The sequence below is a fragment of the Pan troglodytes genome, chromosome X (genome assembly GCF_028858775.2).
Source record: "Pan troglodytes isolate AG18354 chromosome X, NHGRI_mPanTro3-v2.0_pri, whole genome shotgun sequence".
NCBI classification, from domain to species: Eukaryota; Metazoa; Chordata; class Mammalia; order Primates; family Hominidae; genus Pan; species Pan troglodytes.
The window spans coordinates 44607266-44632010 of record NC_072421.2 but is presented as its reverse complement, the minus strand read 5'-3'; the positions used below and the strand labels follow the sequence as shown (position 1 = coordinate 44632010).

Sequence of the window (24745 nt, the reverse complement as noted above, 5' to 3'; positions counted from 1 at the left end):
TAATCACCATAACATTTTGCATTTTAATCATTTTGATATAATTCTGTCTGGTGTATGCTGCTTAGTTTATGGCTTTCATACAGAGTTACATTGAAAACAATTCAGCCAATTTGCTAGGCCTTGAGTCTTCTTCATTGATATGTTGTTGTTTAGTTTTTTTTTTTTTTAGCTCTGCCTAATAATCTCAGTACCATTTGCCTTCTAAAGATGCAGACAGCTGTACGCTTACATAGGTCTTTTAACTTTTCATTTTTTTTTCTCTTGTTTTTTTTTCTCACTGCCAGGGTGTGTCCATTTTTACTTTTTATTACAGAAATGTGCATGATTGCTTTCCCCATCCCAAAACACCTTTCTAATTTATTAACTTACAAATTTTATGTCCCAGGAAACCAGAAACCCAAGCCTGTTACTATTTTGTGTAAGGAAGATTAATAGGCATTGAATAAAGTCATGTACTTAGTGATAGGTTTTTTGACCATTCAAAGCCTTTAAAAATTTACTTCCTGGTTGCAGGCTGTTATTTGGTAGGTGTTTAACTCTGGGCAAAATGCCATTTTATTTATAAGCTACAGTGCCTATGATTTTCCATTCTGGCATTGGTGCCTTCCTGCTGCTCCCAAATTAAGAAGAGAAATTAAGTTAAAAAAAATCACATGACCTCTGTACAGTTGGTAAAAGTTTTGTAAAATGGAATTTGGATCTTTTAAATAGAAGGAGATGTAAAATACTGTATTCTTAGATATCAGTTTATAAATGTTTTTCCATTTTTATTACAGAGACATATTGATGTCTTTGACTGTTGGAAACCTTGCCGAGCAAGAATTTGTAACCATTGCACGTCACTACCGTGTGCCTGAGGGCACATGTTCAGATATGGATTTCTTAATCGCACTGGCCCACGAAAAGTTCAAGAAAAATATGTTTGAGAATTTCGACACTTTCATTTATTCCTGTGTGTATGAAGATCGAGAAAAGTAAGCTTTTGTTTTATTGATTCTAATCATTTACATTTCTGTGAATCTGAGTAATGAAGGAATTTCTATTTTATCAAAAAGTGCAAAAAGAAAATAGACACGTGTCATCATACTCATACTCTACTATTTAGCACAAACACCTTAAATCATTTTCGGAGAAGTATTTGGGTACAGATATTTCCCAGTGATGGAGAGCGTGTGTGTGTGTGTGTGTGTGTGTGTGTGTGTGTGTGATATGGCATCTGGCTCTGTCGCCCAGGCTAGAGTGCAGTGGTGCAACCTCGGCTCACTGCAACCTCCACCTCCCAGGTTCAAGAGAGTCTCCTGCCTCAGCCTCCTGAGTAGTTGGGACTACAGGCTCGCACCACCGCACCCAGCTAATTTTTTTTTTTTTTGTATTTTTAGTAGAGACAGGGTTTCACCATGTTGGCCAGGCTAGTCTTGTTGATGGAATAGGGGAGGCCCTGTATCTTTGAAAGAATAGGCTTCTCCCTTGCATGTTCTTTTCATTTGTTTCTAGAAGCTTTCAACTGAAGCATAGTAAATCAAAATGTTAGGAGGGTTAATTCTGAGATGTCGTCTTTTTACATTATTTTAGTACTGATGGGGATTTATAAATGTAACTTTTATAATAAATAGAAAATGGAATTTTCAAGCAAACATTCTGTAGAATTTCTTTGAAATTATTTCTTCTTGAAAATAATGAAGTTCAGTATAAGCTATTTCTTATACATTGATTGTGTGCGTGTTGAGCTTCATTAAGTCATTGTTACATACAACTGGATGCAAACAACTTAATGTGTTTTTTTTTGCATTCATCTTACAGACCTTATACAGTGGGGAGAAATATAAATTTACTGATTTCATCTGGAATTAGAAAAATCTTAGTTCTTGCTCTAGCTTCTAATCCGTATTGCTGCACACCACTGCCATCTCTCTTCCTTGTGACTTCTTGCCTTATCCCCAAACTTGAAGTCTGAACCCAAGTGGCCAACTGCATTCCCTGAATATCTGTGTAGGTCCCATGGTTTGTCTTAGAAATAATCATTTTTTTAATTAATCCATAATGCATCCTCTTTGAGTTTTTATAAAGATGGAATTTTTCCTTGACTCTTTAAGCTTTCCCAAGCTTCCTAGAAGATGTGTGGCCTGAGTTTTGCATGGCCCTGGCCCTGCCTTCCACCCTGGTGTAGCCCCCTTCCCCAGAGTGAGAAGTGTGGCCCTCCTTCATTCAAGTAACACTTCTTAGGAACAATGGGGCTGCTTGACCAGATAGCCTGAGGTTCTTCCAGATCCATCAAGCTTTGATTCTAGATATAAACATTCTCATTGCAAAGAAAAGAGCCAACTTTCTTTCCTGTTGGTTCTAATTTTGCCCAATGCCTGGAAAAGTGTTGGCTGAATGAGAACATTGGACAAGAATGTCTTTGCCCCCAGAAGACTGGAGAAAATGACTTTTGGGCTGCTCTAGAGAAAACTGCTAGCATCTGAAAAAATTGAAGTGAATATTGAGGCCCCAGCTGGGGCTTCCAGGTGATAAGGTTTGGGTCCAAGGAAAAGAACAGAAAAACACCCTCAAGTCATATCATACTTGTGTTGGAGGCTCTAGATGCCTGTCAAATTAAGAGATGTTTTCAAATATCAGAACCATTTTTGACTAGTGGTCAAGAATGCAGATCAATTACTTAGAGCAACACTTGTGGCTGCAGCCTTAATAGGCTGTACTGTTACCAACCAAGAATCTGCATCTTGAAGGAAAAGCCTTTGTAAGGATGGAGTCTGGTGGCCTCTGAAATAGAAAAAGTTGATGAAATGAAATGTGACTGTTCTTCCTTATTGTGAATTCCAATACCAATTTTCATACTTCCATGTGTACATTCTCAGGAAACATCACAAATGTATTTTCTTTCCTATAGTATGTAATTATTACTAAAGGTATACAAGGTATATAAAAGCTCATTTACTTTGTTTTAATGCAGAAAAAATGTATTACCCACCAAAGACATTAAAAGGCTGTGCAAATCCTCCAGATTACCTTTGAGTGATGATCTTCTAGAATCCTTATTGTCAAGGTAAGTTAGAGTTCCACTCTTGATAGGGATTGTCCTGCATAGTTTTATTTGGGGGACCATTCCTGGTTTTACATCTCCCTTTAATTACCCTTGATTTACCCTTAACTGTTTTGATTATATTATTGGTGACCTGCCTTCATTTAAGTGTTACAGAAGGAAAAGTTTGTCTTGATTTTGAATGTTAGAGAGCCTATTACAAATTATTATTTTATCTTTTTAACATGAATACACACTTATAGATCCACAGATTCCTGGGACAAAATGAAATACGCAACTTTGTTGGTTAGGAGGACATTAGATGTAAAATTCAGGGCAGGTTTTTCAAAGCAGCGGTTCCTGATAGCTATAGACATGCAGTAAGAGAACCTAGGGTTATTAGCATGGGGCTCTGTCCTGATAGAGCACCAGATGTAAAACATAGAGATTATGATGCTATAAAATGAGAGCATGGTGAACTGCTTTCTAAAACACATCAGTTCTCCTGTTGAACCTGACTTTTGATTTCCTGGCATGTCCCTCTCAGCCACCTAGACTCTGGCCATCTCTTATGCTTCCTATAGCATCACTCACTCTAGCTCCTCCTCTGACTTATATATCTTGATAATTCTGACATTTTTGGCTGTGTTCTAGGCATTGTGATCATTGTTTTGGATATATTATCTCATTTACTTTTTGAGAACAGCTTGGTGAGGTCGAAACTGTTATCCTTCTTATCTCATACGTAAGGATGCTGAGGTTTAGAGAGATGAGGTATTTTGCCCAAAGTCACATAGTGTAGAAGAAGAAGAGCTGTGATTTGAATCCTGAACTTTTCAAATGCACATCCTCTGCTTCTAATCATTTTGAGTTACTGTCTGCAAATAGCCAGTAGATTAGGATGTCTTGACAGTTCTACCTCCTCCTTACTGCTTGCTTCTACTCTCTCCTCTCCATTTCCACTATCATCATTCTTGTTCTGACCCACATTGCTTCTTAAATACTGCAGTGCCACCACATTGGTCTTTCATCCACCAGTCTCTAAATGTTTAAATCCATCTTTACATATAGCAGCTAAGTACCTTCTAAGAGCAAAAATGTATGTCATCTTATTGCACTTTTACTCACAAACCTTCTGTGGTGTCTCTTTGCTCTCTAAGGAAGGACCAGCTCTTTAACTTTGAATTAAGCTCCTTCTCCATAGTGGGGCTTAGGGTTCGCAGCTGGAGCATTGTTCTCAAATAGGGTCTGAAGTAGGGAGTCCTTGTTTGAGACAAAAGGAGAAACCAAAGGAACAGATAACGCCAAATTCTATGTCAGGGAACTAGGGTCCAAGGTATCAGGAGGGAAACCCAGAAGAGGGCAAATCTAGTTGGATGTGTATGTGCATTGAATCAACCTGGAATAATTTTCTAGATTATCAGTTCTATTTGTTTTGTTTTGATTTTGTTTTTGTTTAACTCTATTTGCTTTTATTTGCTAGCAGCCGTGTGAGGGATCCTGCCGTAAAGGAACTGAGATGAAGTAGGCAGGCCTTGGACTCAGAGTTCTTCACAGATATCATCCCCCACTCCCAAAACTCCCCTTCCTGTTCCCAGTAGTCCAGCCACATGGGCCGTTTAGCATATTACACATATACCTCCTGCCTTCCCCCTCCCCACCCCCTTTTTTTTTTGGCCTTTTCCCTTGCTATTTCATCAGTAGGCAATAGCTCCCAATGGTTTTCACTTGCTGAAAGCTTGCTCTTCCTTCAAGACCCATTTCAAGTGGCACCATATCCATGAAGCTCTGTTGCATTCATTTGGCTGATAATCAGAGTGATTATCTCCTGCTCAGAATTCTCACAGTGCTATTTATGTGTCTCTTTATCCCTTACCTTGGAATGAAGAGTTGTGACTTGAACTTCGATTCATTCAGATGCAGACACTGCTTCTGTTTGATTTACCACCTATAAATAACCAATGGGTTGTCACATCCTGACAATTTTACCCCCCTCCTTCACTCCCATCTCTTAAATTCTTTGAGTCCACTTATTAGCTGTGTGATCTTGTGCAAGGGTGTTGACCTGCCTGAACCTCAGATTCCTTATCTCTCGAATGACGTAACAGTACCTATTTCCTAGTGGTTCAGAGGATTAATTGAGATAACATACATAAAGTACCCAGCACAGTACCTGGTGCAAAGAATTGATTGAGGACTAGGAGAGAAATTTAATTCAGGGACCATAGACCACACACTCAGACTTAGAAATGAACTGGAAGAAACCTGTGTCTTTCTATGTAGAGGAAGCCATGTTTTTCAACAATTGGATCTGAATGCCTTTCACACATTAAGCTGTCTTCTAGTCAGGAAGCTGTGGATGTTTATTAGATTATCTTTTGATGGCCTTGAGGATGAGTTGTCCTGGAAAGTCCAGTAATGTGGGAGCCTGGCCTCTGGAGGACCTACATGTTTCTTATCCAGTGCTGAGGCCACCAAGTCATCATCCTCTCATTCTCTCAGCAGACTGTTTTGTCTTTGCCTTTACGATTTGACATTAAATGCAAAAAGATTGTTTCAGAACTTGCTTCGAAGTCATCTCAGTCTCTGAACACATCTGTCTCCAAGCCCAGCTTAGCTTTGAGGAGGTCATCCCGCTCAGCTGCTAAGCAGACCATGTTCAGTCTAACTTTGCCTCTAATTGTGCAGTGACCCTTCTCCACACTCAGGGGAAACTTCAGACTAATCAGATTAGAAAATGTCTCATTCCCATTCCCCTCTCCCTCCAATATGCCCTGCCATGATTTGGGTCACATGCTTAGTGTTTTGCATCATCTCTGCAGATTCCTTTCAAAGACTGCCCTAATTCCTAATGGGCCCATCAGCCTGCAGCTTACATTTATATTCTGCATTCTTATTGTTCCCCACAGACTCCACAGGGCTTTACAGAGCCCTGACCAGAGTCTCCTTCTGCACAGCCCTCCTTATGGCACGCTAAGCCAGAGCCCCCTCTGACGTCTACAGTCTCCCGTGGGAGGCAGGCATGGAGCTTGTTGATTTTGTTCAATGCATGCTCTTGCCCAGGAATAGTTTTACCTGCCTTGGAATGGAGCTGGGCAGCTGCTGAGCAGCCGTGTAACCCTGCTGTGTAAATTCAGATCAGGAGATGAAAAACAATATGGCTAAAGGGTTGGATGCTTTCTTTCACCCAGTAATTGTTACCCATGTATTTCTCCTAACCCTATATTTTGGTACCAGGATTTTCCTTCTACTCCATTCCCATTTTTCTTATAATTCAGCTTGATCTTTTCCTTATTATGTTAACATAACTCAAACTGGAATCAGGACTTCAAAACCTTTTTGTACCTGGTTACCTCAGCCCCTGTCAGTTTGTGCTGTGGGAGCTGGTATAAGGTCACCTTACTTACCAAGCAAATTCATTTCATTAATGCACAGAGCATCAGACTTAAATGTTCTATATAGTGGTAGCGATTATCCATTAATAATAGGAGTGACACTTTGTATTGATGTAGTGCTAAGGGCCTTAGAATATTTTGTAAATTTTTGAGCATATTAAAAGGTACATTTTAATTGACAGTAGGCATTATTCCTCATTTCATAAGTATAAACTCTGAGAGCCTCTCACTGAAAGACTGTGCTCCAGGCCAAGATGAGCCTCTAATGGAAGTAGAACTACAACTGCCTAAGATACTCTAAACCTTTGCCTCTATCTGAGCTCCTGAGGGTAGGGACTAGATCTCGTTCATTTTTGCAGCCTCAAAGACTTGTCCTGTGCTAACGCACTGGACATGGGGTAGAAAAACATGGGCTCGGTGTCTACCAGAGCTGCTCCTGCCTCTGCAGGTCAACTCTACTGTTTCCTGGCCATGCGATTCTTGGGCATTTACTCAACCCCTCTGAGCCTTCATTTGGATATTCATATTCCTCTGTAATAATAAGCAAAAAATTCTGATTGTTAGACCATAAGAGGTAGAGGGAATTCTGAAGCCATTCCATTCTGTATTCTTCATGGGACTGGGAAGGAAAGAGGCAGCCTTCTCCCCTAATTGTGGCCTTCTGAATCTAGACTTGGAATAACTAGAGATTCAAGTGCAACTCTTTCCCCAGCAGCTCTGTCCTGAGCTAGACTTGGAATAACTAGAGATTCAAGTGCAACTCTTTCCCCAGCAGCTCTGTCCTGAGCTAGACTTTTATAGTTGGCTTTGGGTTCCATGGAATGCCTTAGAACTGGCCTCCCAAGAGAGCTGGTGCCTCATCCAGAAATATCAGTTAAAATGGAAAAAGTTAACAGGGCTTTAAAATCATCTCATTATAGTCTACCCAGCCTTGCCCCCTGCCCTGCTCCCAGAGGCACGGTTAGTGCTCCTGTGATTTCACCCAACAATACCTGGCAGTGAGGCTGAAGGGCAAGGGCTGAGCCATGTGGTAGTTATTGTGGCAGAGTGTTTGGTGTACTGATGAAGTTTTCACAGAGAAGCCCCTTCTCTCTGTCTCTCTGTCTCTCCCTTTTTCCTCCTTTGTGTGCTCTCTCCTCTCACTCTCTCTGTCTCTTTGTCAGACCCATCCACCCACCCAGATGCTTTCTACCTTTTCAAATATAAGGGGATTTCTAGTTGAAAAGATTTTTCTTTTAAATCCCAAACCATATGGACAAACAGAGTATCGACTCTATGTACAGGCCTTACCTGGCAGCTGTGACCCACCTCACCAGAGATCTGTGCTGGAGTCAGAATTGGAATTTAGAGGCATGACTATTTAGAGATAACCAGAGTTACTTGTTGGCAACTTGACGCAGAGGCCCAGAGCTCCATCTCTTCTCAAGTGTCTGGCCTTGACGACTTTTACCAGGTGTTTCAAGATGCACCCCTGGGTTCGTTGGGTAATGGACTGAAACCAAATACAACTGAGTCAAAAATGGATCTTCACCGTCTTCTCTCCCTTCCAGACCATTCCCCTAAATGATGAGGTGACCTTTGCAATAGAGGAGAAGAAGGCTCCTCTTCAGCAAAATACAGCTGCCACTGAGCCTTTTACCTCTATCAAGGGTGGAAATAGAGCAGTTCAGGATTATTCCCCGTAGCAAGAAGATGGATGGCTTCTTGGCTTCTGTGGTTTTCAAGCCATTTATCATTTTGGGGAGGGGGAGTATGAACATCAGTCAAACGTCACATCAGACTCAGTTCTAAGAACTCCCACCTAGCATGACATCAGGAAGCATGTTCGAGGGGTCGTATTATCTAGAAAGGAACCAGAGGAATTGCCTTCCCTCCCCCTTTTTCCACAAACATGTCTCTGAGTTTGTGTAGTGGAGAAAATGGTGGATTCGCAAGTATCAAAGGGAAAGAAGAATTTATGGAGGTTTTAGGAAAACACTTTCGCACTGTGAGCTAGGACTTGAAAGTAAGAAGGCTGACTTTTTAACAAGCGTAGAAACACTTAAAAGCCAGAATTAGTGCTGCCCTTTAGGGCAGTCACCCTGGAAGGCTGCACACTGATTCCAACAATGTGGCCATAGAAAGTTCTTCTTTGGAATTGCCTTCAAAGCCTTTTGAAAAGAATTTCCTCCAGAGTGGCAAATCTTTGTCCTTTGACCATGGATCAGAGTTTTAACAAGAGCCAATGTCGTTTGGAGAGGAGTGAAGCAGGGGACTCAGGTGGAGAATTGGGACCACTTTTTTTTTTTTATGGAAAGCACAGCATGGCCATGAAATAAGGAGATTTATCTTCTATATGATTCGTAGGCTTTTCCAGATTATTTTGAAAGGATGGCTAGGATTTGGTAAATGATGCTTCTAGCCATGAGACAGAGGGAGGCCTCTGTGATGGGGGACTTGGGGAGATAACCTTCAGGGGTAACTCTAGTCACTGACTGATTGATTTGTTCTCACTCCTGTAATATTCAGACCTTTCTCTGTCTCTGAACTGCTTCCCCTGCCTCCTCCTCCTCCTCTGACCTATACTATTGTTAGGACTGGAGATCTTCCTTATGTCCTGATTCTCTCCTTACAACTTCATCTAACAAGCATGGTGTATATTAGAGTGCATGTTATAATAACAAATGATGGCATGAAAAATCACCCTATGTCAGTGGCCCAGGAAGCTACGGGCAGAATTTTGGAGCAGGGAGGAAAACTGAGAGACTCATTCCTCCTGAATATACTCCTGACTAGTAGCACTTCTTTCTTTCCACATCTGACTTTTACATGTTTACTACCTGGAAAATCATGTCTCAGAGTCTCTCATCTGCTTTTTACACTCCTTAAAATTTTCTTCATATCAAACTGACATATGTTGATAGTCAAAAATTATCAAATCATTCTAAAAAGCTTATTTCAACAACAGCAGTCTCTGGCCACATTCTTCTCCACCCCCCAGACCCATTCACAAGAAGAAGCCACTTTCAGCACTTCTAGCTGCTTCTGCTATTTAAAATAGCATGTACATATTGAGTGCACTGCACATGATATCATAATTGATCATTTGCAGATACTGTCTGCTAACTTCCTGTTATAGTGACTGAAAATTTAGCTTAATATTGATTTACATTGCTATTTATTCTTTTGGAATGCTCTTAGGATCTTCTCTTTATTCCTAGTATTCTGGAAGTTCATGATGAGAGAGTGTGTGTATGTGTGTGTGTGTGTGTGTGTGTGTGTAGCTATATATAGATTCATTGTGCTTAACACCCTATAGGCTCTTCTAGTTTGGAGTCACTGTCCTTTGGTTCTGAGAAACTTTCTATTAATTATTTAATAATTTCTTCTCTATTATGAGAACTCCTATTGCTAAGATTTTAAGGCCAGGTGTGGTGGCTCACACCTGTAATCCCAGCACTTTGGGAGGCCGAGGCAGGAGACTTGAGCTCAGGAGTTCTCGGCCAGCCTGGCAACATAGTGAGACGCTGTCTCTACAAAAAATAAAAATAAAAAATTAGCCAGGCATGGTGGTATGCACCTGTAGTCGCAGTTACCCAGTAGGCTGAAGCTGGAGGATCACTTGAGCCTGGGAGATCGAGGCTACAGTAAGCTATAATTGCACCACTGCACTCCAGCCTGGGCAACAGAGCAAGACCCTGTATGAAAAATAAATAAATAAATAATAAATAGAAAGATTTTAGAGCTCTCGAATTTGGATATTTTCTCTCCCAGATTTTGTTTTTCATTAGGTTGCATTTACTAAGGGATTTCCTTAAGTTTATATTCCAGCCCTTCTACTGCATCTTTTACTATCATATTAAAAATTTTAATTCCAAGAGCACGTTTTTCATCCAGATATTCCTTTCTTGTAGTCTTCTGTTCTTTTTTCAGGAATGTAATACATCCTCATATCTCACATCTTTCCCTGTGTTCCCTGAATTGCCTTTGGTTCCTTTTGTTTTTTGTTTTTTTTTTTTTTTCTGTTGCTGTTTTGGCTTCTGTCTTTAATGTTGGATGTTTTGGTCAGGGGAAGGGGTTTGTTGATTAGTGGATTTCACTACCCAGTCAACTCCTGAGCCTTCATTTTATTAGAGAATCCCCAGAAGCTGGAATCTGGAGATTCCTCTGGAACCATTCAGAGTGTGGAGAGAAGAATCCTATCTTCTCCTGCAAAGATAGGAGGGCGGTTGTGATGGGGAAAGGGAGAGTTTACGCATGGCCACTGGTATTCTAGGAATAGAAAAGGGGAAGGAAGGCACCTGACCGCCCCTCATCCTCTGCACTCCATTTTGCCTCCTCTCCCCAAACTGGAGCTTCTTTCATTGAATTTATCTGGAGAACAAGCCTCTGGTCTCTACAGGGAGGAGCACAGTACGGAGGAAGATACTTGGCTGTTCAGTTGCTCTTGCTTTCTTTTTTTTTTTTTTCTTTTGAGACGGAGTCTCGCTCTGTCGCCCAGGCCGGAGTGTAGTGGCGCAATCTCGGCTCACTGCAAGCTCCGCCTCCCGGGTTCACGCCATTCTCCTGCCTCAGCCTCCCGAGTAGCTGGGACTACAGGTGCCCACCAACACGCCCAGCTAATTTTTTGTATTTTTAGTAGAGACGGGGTTTCACTGTGTTAGCCAGGATGGTCTCGATCTCCTGACCTCGTGATCCACCCGCCTCGGCCTCCCAAAATGCTGGGATTACAGGCGTGAGCCACCACGCCCGGACCCCGCTTTCTAAAGGCTTTCAAACAATCCGTGTTTTCAGTGCCACACCATATTCCTGCCTTTATTGGCACCTGGAGTCTGCAGTCACTCAGTCTCCCAGGAATTTTGTGGGCCAAATCGACTGGACTCTGAGTGCCCTCTCCCCACTGACAGGGACATTTAGGGTTCAGCTTCTCTTCCTCAGCTCTGCCAAGTTAGTTACCAATCCTCTGTTTACTTTTCATCTTGAAAACAGTTTGACGTCTCTTCTCTACCGTGGTCTTTTTTCCAGTTCTCTTTGTCATTGTGGGTTATAACCTATTTTTATTGTTTTTTGGTCATTTTGGTAGGATTTTGGGGAAAAGGGAGAGAAATACTTGTGATTGATTCATCGTGATTTACTGCAACCCTATCTACTTCCCAAGAGCAAAGAATTCTTCCAAGAAACATGAGCTAGTTTTATTCCTTTTAATTGAAATATCCTTTGTTCTTTTCTCCCTTGTGCCTCTTGGGGGGATTCCCACACACACTGAGATCCTCTAAGACAGAACTGAAAAGAAAAACTTGGAGTATTTTACCACATTACCACAACTCTTCCTTTAGGCCTGGCTCTGGGATTTTGGAAAGATGAACTCGTTCAAGCATTTTTTCTCAAAAAACTTTTAGACATTATTTCTGAGCTATGTATACTTTTATTCAGTGGACCTTCCTGAATATCATTTGATTCCTAAATATTCTTCTTAAATGTCCCCCTAAATGGATAAATGGTTCAATGTTTTGAGTCTGACATATGAACTGGGCAGGAAGGAAGACTGGGTGTTATGAGGTAACAAGTAAATATCAGAGTTAGTGGTAACAACATTTAATGATAGGACTTCGTGTGGTGACTTCCAGAAATTTTCCAGTAAGTTCCAGAGCCATCATCTAGGGCAAATGCAAATTCAGGCATAGGGACTCAGATAAGAGGAACTTCAGGAGGACTTTCTAAGGAAGCAACATTTGAAATGGGACTTTCCAGACAAAGGGACCAGAAGTGCAAATGCCTTGCATTTCTGCCAGCAATCTTGGCATGATCAAGGAACCAGAAGAAGGTTAGTATACCTGAAACATTGTAAACAGAGAGAGTTTTCAAGTGAGGAGATGTAATCAGAGAGGCCATCAGCAGCCAGATTAAGTTGGGTCTTATAAACCCTGATAAGGAGTTTAGCTTGTGTTCTAAGTGGATTGGGAAGCCACTGGAGGATTGCAGGCAAGAAAGTGATTGATCTGATCTGTGTTTTAGAAAGAGCACTGTGGTGGAGGATGGTCTGCTGCTAGGTAAGAGTAGAAGTAGCAAGACCAAGACAGGAAGTTATTGCTATAATCCAGATGAGAGACAATAGTGGCTTGGAATTAGGGAGTGGTAAAAGAGATGGAGAGAAATAGATAGACTTGTTATATGCTACAGTGGTAGAACTCACAGGACTGCTTAGTGGATTGTATATGAAGAGTGAAGTCTGATGTGATCCTAGATTTATTTAGTAGTCTTTGACTGGTTCCCAGATTACCAGGATACTATACTTCTGAAACCCCTAGGATTGAGTAAGTGCCTCTTATAATTGATGTAATGGGAATTTACTGACAAATTCTGTACTTTAAGAACAGATAGAGAAACTTATTTTATTGATGATCTCCTCAAGTCTCCCAATTTTATGGCTTTAAATACCTTCCATATGGCTAATGACTCCTACATTTATATCTTCAAATGGACTACTTCCTTGAGCTTCAGACTCATAGCCCCACTTGCTCACTTTCCATCCAAATGTGGCATATCTAAAACTGAGCTCATGATCTTTCCAACCAGCAGCCCCTGCAGTCTTTCTCATCTCAGTTAGGGCAGCTCCATTGCTCCAGTTATTCAAGCAAAGGCATTGGAGTCATCCTGAATACTCTCTTTTTCCCTCTCTCTCTTACGTAATATATATAGTCTTTTAGGAATCCTACATTCAAGATATATTCAGAATTGGCCACTCCTGACTGCCTTCCAGTGCCACCACCCTCATCTAAACTGCCGTTATCTCTCATCTGGATCCCTGCCAGGGACTTCTAACTGTCCTTGCCACTTCTGCCTTGCCCTCTGTGTTCTACTCTGAATATATCAGTCAGAGTGATCTTTTAAAAATATCATAAGTCCCTTCTTAGTCTGTTCAGATTGCTATAACAATACCGTAAACTAGGTGGCTTATAAACAACAGAAATTCATTGCTCAGAGTTCTCATGGCTGGGATGTCCCAGACCAAGATGACAACAGATTTGGGTCTGCTGCGGGCCCACTTCCTGGCTCACAGATGATGCCTTCTCTCTGAATCCTTACAGGATTACATGGCAGAAGGGGCAAGAGTGCTCTCTGGGGTCTCTTTAATTAATATAAGGGCACTAATGTCATCATGAGGGCAGAGCCCTCACTATCTAATCACCTTTCCTAAAGCCCCAACTCCTAATATCATCATATTGATGAGGCCTCAATATATGAATTTTGAGGGGACACAAACATTCAGAACATTGAAGGTCTCATAACCTTTCTGTATAATATGCCCTAGTGACTCTTAGTTTTCCTCAGCATAAAAGCCAAAGGTCCTACATGATCTCATTCTTTGACCTTAGCTCCTACTCAGGATATTAGGAAATACTTTCTTTCAAGGCTCTGTGCTAAAAAAAAGTTTATTATGAGACATCTTTAATTGAGTTTTCATTCTTCCCCCAAAACATACACAAATAAAAGAAATAATGGTCCTACATTTTGGCTATAAATATTTCCATAAACAGAGTATGTCCTTTAAAGGAGTTGAAATGACTAGTGAGCCATAATTTAAAGGGTAAACAGTGGGTAGGGGGCAGCATATTGGAATTGTATCTTAGAATCCTTGGCCAAAGAAAATGTACACAAAAGAATTACAGAATTCCCCTTTCCCCTCTTCTGGTCACTTTGTTTATTCCATTTTGTCTAGATTGATGAGGCTATGTGACTTCAGCTTGTAACATTTAATTTATTGCTGCTAATTTTTATTAGTTTATAAATATAAGCTGTTAATTTTTTAGTACTTTGAGAAGAAAAGAGAAAAATCTTTGGACTGATTAGGAGTATATTTTAAGGGCAGGAGCCTGGAATAGGGTGCCTGGAACAATGTCTAGTGACCACTTTGTATTTTCCTTCAAAAACTGGTGTTACATGATAATTAGCCTTAAAAACTGGCAGAATGTGATCAAATTTAGGATAGGTGGCATTGAGGCATTACACTAAGAAGTATTTTGTGTTTAGGTCATTGTAGCAATTGTGTTGAAATTACTGTATCTTCATGGCCAAATCTCTATTATGGTTAAGGAAGAATTTTATCTAATATCCATAATTAGGAAATAGTGGTCAAAGAGATTCATTATTTTTGACCTATATTTTTATGGTACAGAATAATCATTTGTTAATTTTTGTTCAAAATGAAAATGAGCTGAAGTTTTTCTGATTATAAACTTAAAACAATTCAGATGATACACAAAAGTCTAAAGAAAAATCAAAAATCAGAATCTCTCTTCCCAGAGATATCTATTCTTAATATGTAAGTCTATTGCTACCATATTTTTTCTGTTTTTTAATATATAAACCTAAAGTGGGATTGTAACTCTACAAACCGTTTTACAGCCTCCTTTCTACTTAACAGTGTATCAAGAACATATTTATATGATAGCAAATTTGGATCTAAATAACCCCTTTTAATGGCTACATAATAAATGATAAAGATGCCTTTTATTTTTTCAAAACATATACTGGTAGAAAAATGAATCTAGCTTGCCTTAAAGATTTAAAAGGTATGCAATTTAAGAAATATAAGGACATTCTATTTTGCTGACATGTAATATCAACCATTAAACTAAAAGGACCTTTAAATCTTTTTAACAAAATTTCACTATAGTCTTCATTACTGAATGAGCAAATTTGCGTCTGTGGCAACTACAACAAGTATTTATTGAACACCTACTAAGTGCCAGCACTGATCTTGTTGTTGGGGATATTATGATGAATTAGATAGGCAAGATCCCCGCTCAAAGAATTTACATTCTGGAGGGTCAGAAGCAATAAGAAATTGTAAGAAATAAGAAAACTATCAGATATTGAAGCATATATGGTATTATGTTTTCATGATAAAATTGAAACTGACATTTTGGTCTTGAATTCTGCAGATTGAGTCAAATTATGTATTATAATTACATTTTCAGGTTTGAAGACAGTGAAAAACAAATAGATTATAAGTCATTTTTCTCTGCCCTGAACTGGAGAAAGAATCCAGTGCCTGAATTGCAACCAGCATCATACCTTAAAGAGGTAAAATGAATACCTATTTTAAAAACCATCTATGGTTACTTCCCTTGCATGTTTAATATCCTTTATCTTTAAATTATTTTTCATTATAAAATATTAACATCAGTGCTTTTGGAAAGAGTGCTTATGTGTTTCTGGGCATTTGTGTTAAAGGTTAATTTACTTTCCATGCTGAGCAAACATCTGCTCTGTAAAAGCATGACTTTTCTTATGCAGCTGAATTTTTTCTAACCTCGGTCGCATCCAATTATATGGAAAATAGGATAATAGGTTACAGTTATAAATAGATATAAACACTGTTATCAAGGGATTCTGGTAACATCATCATAAGCCACAAGAGCAAATCTCAAATGGTGCCTATGGCAAGAATCCCTAGGGTATCCGCGGCTGTGCACACAGGTTTGCCATGGGTGAAACAATAGAGAATGGGGATGCACATTTCACAGTGAAACCAAATTTAAAATCAAAATTCTGTAGAAAAATGCTTGGTTAGGGAAAACAAAGTTCACGTGATCAGATGGTGCTCTCAACATTGTGGAATTGTCTGAATTCTCTAAGATCTCTTTGGACCAATTGTCTTTAAGAAGTGGGTGGGTGGGTGGTGGTTTGTTTGTATTTTAACATGCTCCAGAAATTGATTTTCTTGGGAAAGTCCCTTGATAAAGCAAATGTCATGTGGTTGATACTCCCAGAAAGGAGGCATTTATTTCTCCTGGTCTCTGCTGACCAGCTCATTCTGGCTGGAGCTGGTCTAGTGCCCCTGGGAGTTCCCTCAGGCATGCAGCTACTCCAAGGGCAGCCATAGAACTTCCAGATGGTTGGGGGAAAGTAGTAGCCTTTGGAGTCAAACAGAGCTGGGTTTGAATTTTGGCCCTGCCACCTACTTAGCTGAATGACTTTGGGTCAGTTAAGTTACTTATCTTGTTGATTTATGAATGTAATCCCCAGATAAATCAGGATTAAGTATTGACTCTCATCAGGTTCTCTGCTGTAGGCTGGGGTCCAGAGACAAACATTGTCACTGCTACCTTTGAGGGGCCCACTACTGATGGGGGAATTGGTACGTTCGTGATTTGGAGTGTGGCGTGACACAGCCTGCATGGGATTCTATGGGATGAGGTGGTAGCTGCTTCTAAACAGACTGGGGGGGAACAGGAAGTATTTTCAGGGGAGGTGACATTTGAAATTTCAATGATGAGTAGTAAGAGTTAGCAAGGTAGGAAAGTGACATGGTCTGGAAAAGGCATTTCCAACAGAATTCTCTGGACATGGGACAGCATGGCACTTGTACAGAACCAGGAGGAATTGGTGTGGCCAGAGCGAAGGCACATGGGGAAGAGGTGAAAAGGATGAAGCTGGAGATACCTGTAAGGGTGACATTTGAATATTGTCCTGCGAGGTCTGGAGACCACTGACTAACTTCAAGGAAGACAGCAACATGATCAAGAGTGCCCTTTACAGGGAACTTGCTTTGGCTGGATGGTGGGTAGACTGGAGATGGAGTCTCACTCTGTCGCCCAGGCTGGAGTGCAGTGATACGATCTCAGCTCACCACAACCTCCACCTCCCAGGTTCAAGCGATTCTCCTGCCTCCGCCTCCCGAATAGCTGGGATTACAGGTGTGTGCCACCACATCCGGCTAATTTTTGTATTGTTAGTAGAGACAAGGTTTCACCATGTTGGCCAGGCTGGTCTCGAACTCCCGGCCTCAAGTGATCTGCCTGCCTTGACCTCCCAAAGTGCTGGGATTACAGACGCGAGCCACCACGCCTGGCCATGGAGGCTCTTGTCCTGTTGTCCCCATACATAACAGCAAACACTTAAAGCATTTACTGTGTGCCAACTACTGTTCTAAGATCTCAAAATCACCTAGCTTATTTAATCCTCTTAGCAATCATAGGTGCATTTATTATTCCCAGTTTAGAGATGAGGAAGTTAGGGAAACAGCAATGTAAGGCAGAGTCAGAATTTTAACTCAGGTCTCTTGCTGCAAAGAATACAAAAGAAAACTGTCCTTTAAATATAATTATTTTTGAAGACATTGGATTGGATTAACCCAAATCTGAAACACTATCACAAAAACAAATCAATACTGTCATTTGCCCTGATAACCCTTTCATTCTCATCCATGTGAATATTTAATTTTTACATACAAATAGAAACATGGTAGATGGGATTTACATTCTTCTACCTTTTTGTTGAATGTTCTAGTAGTCTATATTGACTGTGTCCCTGTGTCCCTTTAGCACTGCTCTCCAGAGCCCTCTACCGTGCTCTGACCCTGCCCAGGCCAGTCCTTGGCAGCTGACCTTTGTAGGCCACATCAGTGGGTCCCCTAGGCCTCCAGTTGGGTTGACCAGTGGGATGCACCAGCAGGAGAGTAGAGGGTGAAAGGAGAGAGAAATCTTCTTCCTCCCTGCCAGTCACAGCAGATTGACGGCCTCCTCCTTCCAAAGTCCACAGCACTTGTCTAGAGGCTCTTTGCATATGGCTGGTCACTCCAGGCGCTGGTAACCACCCTCATGTGCCCCTTCAGCCTCAGGTGGTAGTAATGGCTCCCTGCTGTTATAAACCCAGGGGACTAGCCCCTATTGGTTTTTCTAAACACTTCCCACAACTTTGTAACTAGTCACTTTATTAAACTCTTCTCGATTTCCACAGTTTGTATATGTCCGCCATTTCCCATGAGCCCCTGAATAATATACAGGACATACCTATTTTTGCTATAAGCCTCTGTCATTGTTTTCCTTACTTTCTACTTCTCTCTTTCCTCTTCCATTCCACTCAATCCACCACCCAAATGTTTACCTCTGTGTTGGGGGTTTTATCATTTCATCATGTATTGTATGAAAATAAGATCATACCACATGCATTTATCTGGAGTGTGCTCTTCCTTCTTAATCGTGGAAAATTTCCCTAGTTTAATATGTATAGACCTAAGCCATTCTTAATAGCTGTAGTATGAATATATAATAATTTATTAATCTCTTTTTTTTTTGAGACGAAGTCTCACTCTGTTGCCCAAGCTGGTGTGCAGTGGTGTGATCTCGGCTCACTGCAACCTCCATCTCCCAGGTTCAAGTGATTCTTCTGCCTCAGCTTCCTGAGTAGCTGGGACTATAGGCACACGCCACCATGCCTGGCTAATTTTTTTGTATTTTTAATAGAGACAGGTTTTCACCATGTTGGCCACGCTGGTCTTGAACTCCTGACTTTGTGATCCGCCTGCCTCGGCCTCCCAAAGTGCTGGGATTACGGGCATGAGCCACCGTGCCTGGCCCTATTAATCTGCTCTTTATTGACAGGCATTCAGGTTGTTTTTACATATTTTGCCTCTGAAAACATATTTTACTACTTTAATTTTTATTTTCCTGATGACTACCTATTGAGTTTGAATGAGATCCCGTCATCTTTTTGTACTACAACCTACAGTAAGAAAGATTTTTTTTCATAACAACACAGTATGCACATATATAATGGAACAAAAGTTTCACGGATTAATGTTGTTCTGACTACATGTGGTGCAGTATGATACATTTTCTTTTTTCATTTCTCTCTTCCTTTCTTTTCTTTTCCTTTTTCTCATTCCCCACCACCTCTTTTTCTCCTCTCTTTTGAATGTTGTTCGTGACCCATTAAATTGATTTCATGACCCACAAAAAGATCACCATCCACACTAGAAGAGAAGTCACTGCATGGGAAGGCCAAAGATCCACTCTGCCTTTAATCACCCCTCCCCAGTTTCATCACTTCAACTCTGTCAACTGGGACAGGTATCGAGCTGTGGACCTCAGATGCTTTTGAGAGGCAATGTGGAACAGAAGGTCTCCAATCACAGGGACCCTAGTTCAAATCCTTAGCTCTACGATCAACTAACTGGGTGACTTTTTACAAAGCACTCAACCTTTCAGGTTTTCCCATCTCAAAAATGGTGATAAGAATAGTTCTTCCATTAGGGTTGTGAGGATTAAGGAAGTCAATATACACAAGTCACTTACCACAATACCTCTCCCATAGTAAGGGCTTAAGTGTTAGATGCTATTATTTTCTGTAAAATTGAGATGTCTTTCTTTCCTCAAGTCAGGGGGCTGGGCAGTCCCTGCCAAGGTTAAGATGGGAGATTCTATTCTTTAATGGCAAGAGAATGGTTCTAGGCCAGGAATGTCACATCAGAAACAGCTGTGCTTCAGCACTAGGTTCTTCTAATTGCGATTCATTTACGGTGAGAACTTTACTCATAGGGCCTCATCATTTCTGCTGATAAAGCCTAGAAATATTTCAGTCTGCAGGAGGCATTCAGAAAGGACTATTCTTTTTCAGCCAATTAAAAAGAAAAGAAAATAGATATAAAATGGTACCTGATCAATTTCACCAATAATGAGAACTTAACTAGATTCCAAAGAGTTCGAAGCACTCTGGTACTGATAAGCTTGTTATTATTTCATAAAGAAGACATAAAATACCTTGGGAATGTTACCAGTGAGTCTGTAATCTCATGTGAAAATATTTAGCATGAAGGGGTTGAGCACAATGTTGAATAGTTTATACAGTAGAATACAGGAGCAAAAAGTATAGTATCTACTGACCCATGTAAGTGTGCTCAAATGTTATTAATAATGTTGAATAATGCCCTGAAACACTGCTGGGTCAGAGTTTGTCACAGGTGGGGTTCTCCAGGAAGCAGATGGAGTCTAATGTGCAGGATGTTTATTTGGGAGTGTCCTTGTGATCAACTCCCATGGAAGGTGGGGGAAAAAAAGAAGAATGGGCAGAGGGAGAAGTCGAACTGCGATGGAAGCCCAAAGATAGCCTTGGCCAACCCATAGGGAGCTCTGGAGTTAGCATGTCTTTTCAGCGTTGTCCTGAGTTGGGCCAGAATGGCCTGGCCTTTGTCCTGGTGGGTTGGTTCAAGAAGAGATATGACTTTGTGCAGCGTGGCTCTTTGCAGCCAAGACATGTTTGTAGCTCGGGAAATCCAGGAAGGGGACTCCCAGCAGCTGGGCCACCAAATCCCTCCTCAAGGGGATTCTGGATAGTATATCACAGCTTGGCAACCAACTACTCTTGAAGCCCCTGTTGACTGTTCTTGGTATCAACTGAGAGCCTGGCAGTGTGACAGCCTCCTCCCCAGCTTGTTCCTTGGTTATTTCCTGATCTTCTATTCATGGTAGGGAACTGAGAGGAGAGTGGTTATGCCATAAGAGGCCATGGTGGAGTCAGACCAGATGTGTAGGTCCCGGGGGTGCAACTGGGCAGAGAAAACCTCCCAGTTATGACTTTGGGGATTGCCAACGTTTGGGGAGTCTTCCATAGCCAGCCAGTCACATGTAGGGCTTCAGGGTAAGATCCATCAGGTTGTGAAGGCACCCCAGCCCTGAGTGTGAAGTGATGAGACCAGAGGTCTTTTGAGAAGAAGGAATGGCAGGCTGAGCTCTCGTGTGGAAGCAAAGCTTAGATGGAGACCCCAGGGTTGGGAAGCTGCACCCTTCCTCCAGTATATGAGCCGGACAGGCTGGCTCGGGTTAAAGTTTCAGAGGTGTTATGAAGAGCTCTGTAGAAGTTACCAGGACAGGCCACCACCTGGAACCTGGATATTTTTACTCCTGGGCTGCATATTGTCATCAGCAGGATCTCATTTCTGCACTGGGAATCTTCCTTAGAAATAAAAAAAACTTATTGGCTGATGAAAGCTGAGTAGGCTTCAGTACTAGATTCAACTCTAATTCTGTCTGCATCAGCGTGAATGGATAGGATGGATGTTATGGGTGGAAATTTGGGACACCTTCCCAGTCTAGTGTGACTAACCATCATGGGGTGAGAAGGGAGAGGCCAGAAACCAGGAACAAGACCACAGGCTTCAGCCAACCACAGGCTGAGTAGGGGTGTGGTCTGGTCCACAAGACTTGAGATTGGAAGGGAGTTCTAGCAGGGCATCCCTCCAAAACAGTGAGCATAGTGATGGGGAATCTTGAAGTTAGCACCATTCGGCAATCAGAGGGAGCCACTCAGCAGGCTCAGACCAAGCTTTCACCCTGCCAAGGGGACAGAGCTGGCTAAGCCCCTATACCCGTGAGGTTATAGCTGGAAATACACAGCATACTCAAACGGATCCTGGAGATGGATTTGTTAAAGGGACTGTTGACGGGGTGGGTAGGGTTAAGGGAACCAAGCGGTGGTGGGGCGGGGAGGGGGGTGGAGCACTCAGGGACTGGCAATAACGGGAGAAGCAGGGAGGGACAGGGGGACTGGTGTTATTGGAGCCCAGCAGAGGAGCTGGAACTATAGCAGCAGGTAGAGTAGTGTAGCCACTATAGCCACTCCCAAACCATGGCCTGGCAGGGAGGGAACAGGATGAAGGGAAGTGAAATCCATACTCTGACCTCTTGCTTCTCCTGTTTTCTGATCTCCTGATGCTGCTTCACATTGGCTGAACCCACCCAGAAGCCAGAGAGCAAGGAAGCTTGAGGAGTGATGCAATCCACAGAGTCAGTCTCCCAGGGCAGAAAGCAGAGTGAAAAGGGCAAAGAATGGATCTTGAGGGGCAAATGGAGACTGACCCAGCACAATCAGTTTGTTACCAGAATAAAGCCTTGAGCTCAGAACAAGCCCCACAGCCAGGATAAAAGCCAGGTCTACACTAACTGCTTCTGGGGCTTGGTCTGCTGGATTTGAGGACCAGTTTCCTGGACTCAGAGGTGGCTCCCCTACATGTGCTAGTTAGGTGGCCTCAGCTAGTAAGAATAGGGGTCAACAACAAACAAGGAGAATTTAAGGAGTACTATAGTATAGCTAGTCTAGCTTTGATTAGTCCTACTGTCCTTTGGTGACAGGTTTTTCCTACATGGTTGGATGTAAGCCATCATCCATCATGACTGTCGGCTATGGCCTGTAGCCAATGGCCTGTAGCCTGGATTCTCATTGGACTCCCTTGGTTATCCCTCTGCCTGGCCCCTCAGCAGCCCATGGTGAGCCATGGGGCTGTAATTTAACTCTCACTCCATTATGTGACTATCTGTGGTCTCAGCATGTTGCCCTGGCACTGTCATGGCCTGGAGACCCCATTTCCATTCTATTGTGTTTGCTCACAGATGGTAGCTGTAAAACTGGCAGAATAGGTCCCACTGTTTAGAGCCTGTCTGGTTAATCTCAGAAGTCACGTTTTAAAAAATAACACTAAATCGGTTCTCATATAAACTTTATAACTTACACTGTGTGACTGGCGTCTTATCTTTTGACGTTTCTGAGAAAAATTGGATGTGGCTTCATTTTATGAACATCGTAACTGCAGAAGCATTAGCAGTCAGCTCTAAAGCACTCTCTTTCACAATAGGATGATATACGGCCTTGGCATCAGGAAGTAGGGGGCAGTTGGGTACACCTTGGGAAACATCTTTGGACACCCGCCTTGTTGAGACTCTCCTTTTGGTATTTAGAGCATGGAATAACCTGTGACATTTTGTTGTCCCAACAATCTTGCAAGAATAAGTATTATCCCCAATTTATAGACAGGAAGCTGAGGCTCGGAGATATTCCTAATGGTAAGGATTATATAGTCAGGGGCTGGTGCCAATTTTTTAAATAAGTAAAGTTATTTCTAATATTTGTGGTTGAATATAACAGTCGAAATAAAAGGTTGTTAACCATTCCTCTTACACTTAAAAAATAACTGGCAAACACATACTGGTGACCTAACACAGAGCAATAACCTAGTAGGAAATGATACTCCTGGAATCCACTTTCATCTACAGCATCGGGTTATGTCCACTTGAATTGTACACATAAGCCTATCATTGAAGCTCAAAAATCCACATCTCCCTGAAAACTTTACTTGCCCTGCATTGCACTTCCAAGGAAAGGTTTTGTTTAGAAACTACGCCTGTCTTTTAGCTACAACTCACACATAGATGACAACTCTGTTGAAGCTTTGTCTAGGGAAAGGGGAGACAATCATGAAATATTGGCATTGCTGTAAAGTCAGAAATGTATAGAAATATAAGCTAATCTTCTGGTTTTATATATGAGCTTTTCCTTATGTTATCAGAACGCTCTTGATTATCTCAAGAAATATTCGCAAAATCCTCTTCCCCAAATTTATTTCAATTTGATTTGCTTAAAATTTAATTGCTTTTATGATTTTGTCAAACTAATTAGATTATTTCCAAAGCCATGTTAACTTTGTTTGAAGGGAGAAAATCTGAAAAAAACACAATTTTAATACTATACACACCACTGGCCTTTTCCATAAATGTATAGATATTTCTCATAGAAACATCCTTTTCCTAGTGAATAGAGGGGAGTAACATGGTGAAATCACCAACATGACTCTATCTGCCTTGCATTTGGGAGGAATAAAAATAACCTTATTTCAGTGAAGCATGGAATTTAATTGGCTCCCGATCTTTTCCCCTCATGCATCTGGTGGCCAGTATTACAGCAGAAAATTTTAAACTAGAAGGAGACATAATCCAATTAAATTTCCTTTTAAAAATGTCAAAGCAAATAAATCTAGGGCCCATTAGCTCACACACAGCTTTGCTATTCTCACTGGGCAGCTGCTGTTTACTGGGTTTTCATCCAGTGCCATCTTTGCTTCCCATTTCAAGGGTGTGCGATTTTACAGATCGGCAGCTACATTTTTTCACCACTGATGAACGAGTAATTTATTGCCAACTGGTTTGACATCTTAAGTGCCTCGAGTGACAGCCAGCTTGGAAGATGTCATAGGGCCTTCTTGGAGACAATGATTCCCAGACATTTTAGAATCATGATTTTTGTATCATTGAATTTCACTCTGCATTTCATAGTTCTTCCTTCTTCCAGAAAACACTATGTGGCATGTATTGTTTATGCTCCAGATTACATCAAGTTTTCTTCTGAGATTTGGGTGCTGTCTTTTGAGTTATCTGGAAGTGACTTGGAGACTCTGGATCCATCCAGTTTGCCAGGAAGTTGCTTTGTTTCAAGCTGTGCTGTGGCTTTCTTAAACATATTCTTAATTTTGATAAATGCAAAATTGCATAGAATCTACATCTGACTTCCTCTAGAAGCAGACTTGGAGACAAAGATTTAAGTGTAAATCATTTTTGGGGGAGGAGTGAAAACACTAGTAAGGAAGTGGGAGAGTGAGAAAGGAAAGGGAAGGAGCTACTAAAGGCATATTAGCAAACCAGTTACAAATGTAGATGATGTAGACGATTAAGAGTTTTGTTTTGTTTTGTTTTGGGACAGGGTCTCACTCTGTCACCCAGAGTGGAGTGTAGTGGTG

At 41.4% G+C, this 24745-nt stretch overlaps 1 protein-coding gene across 3 annotated transcripts in view; it reads left to right on the top strand.

Annotated features, from left to right (window-relative positions):
- Positions 1 to 24745, top strand: part of EFHC2 (EF-hand domain containing 2) — a 199231-nt gene that overhangs the window by 162972 nt on the left and 11514 nt on the right. For all 3 annotated transcript variants that reach the window (XM_016947523.4, XM_063804773.1, XM_063804774.1), the window contains 3 exons: positions 777 to 974; positions 2954 to 3046; positions 15378 to 15483. In XM_016947523.4, the coding sequence (XP_016803012.1) occupies positions 777 to 974; positions 2954 to 3046; positions 15378 to 15483 (397 nt within the window). The remainder of the gene's footprint in view (positions 1 to 776; positions 975 to 2953; positions 3047 to 15377; positions 15484 to 24745) is intronic.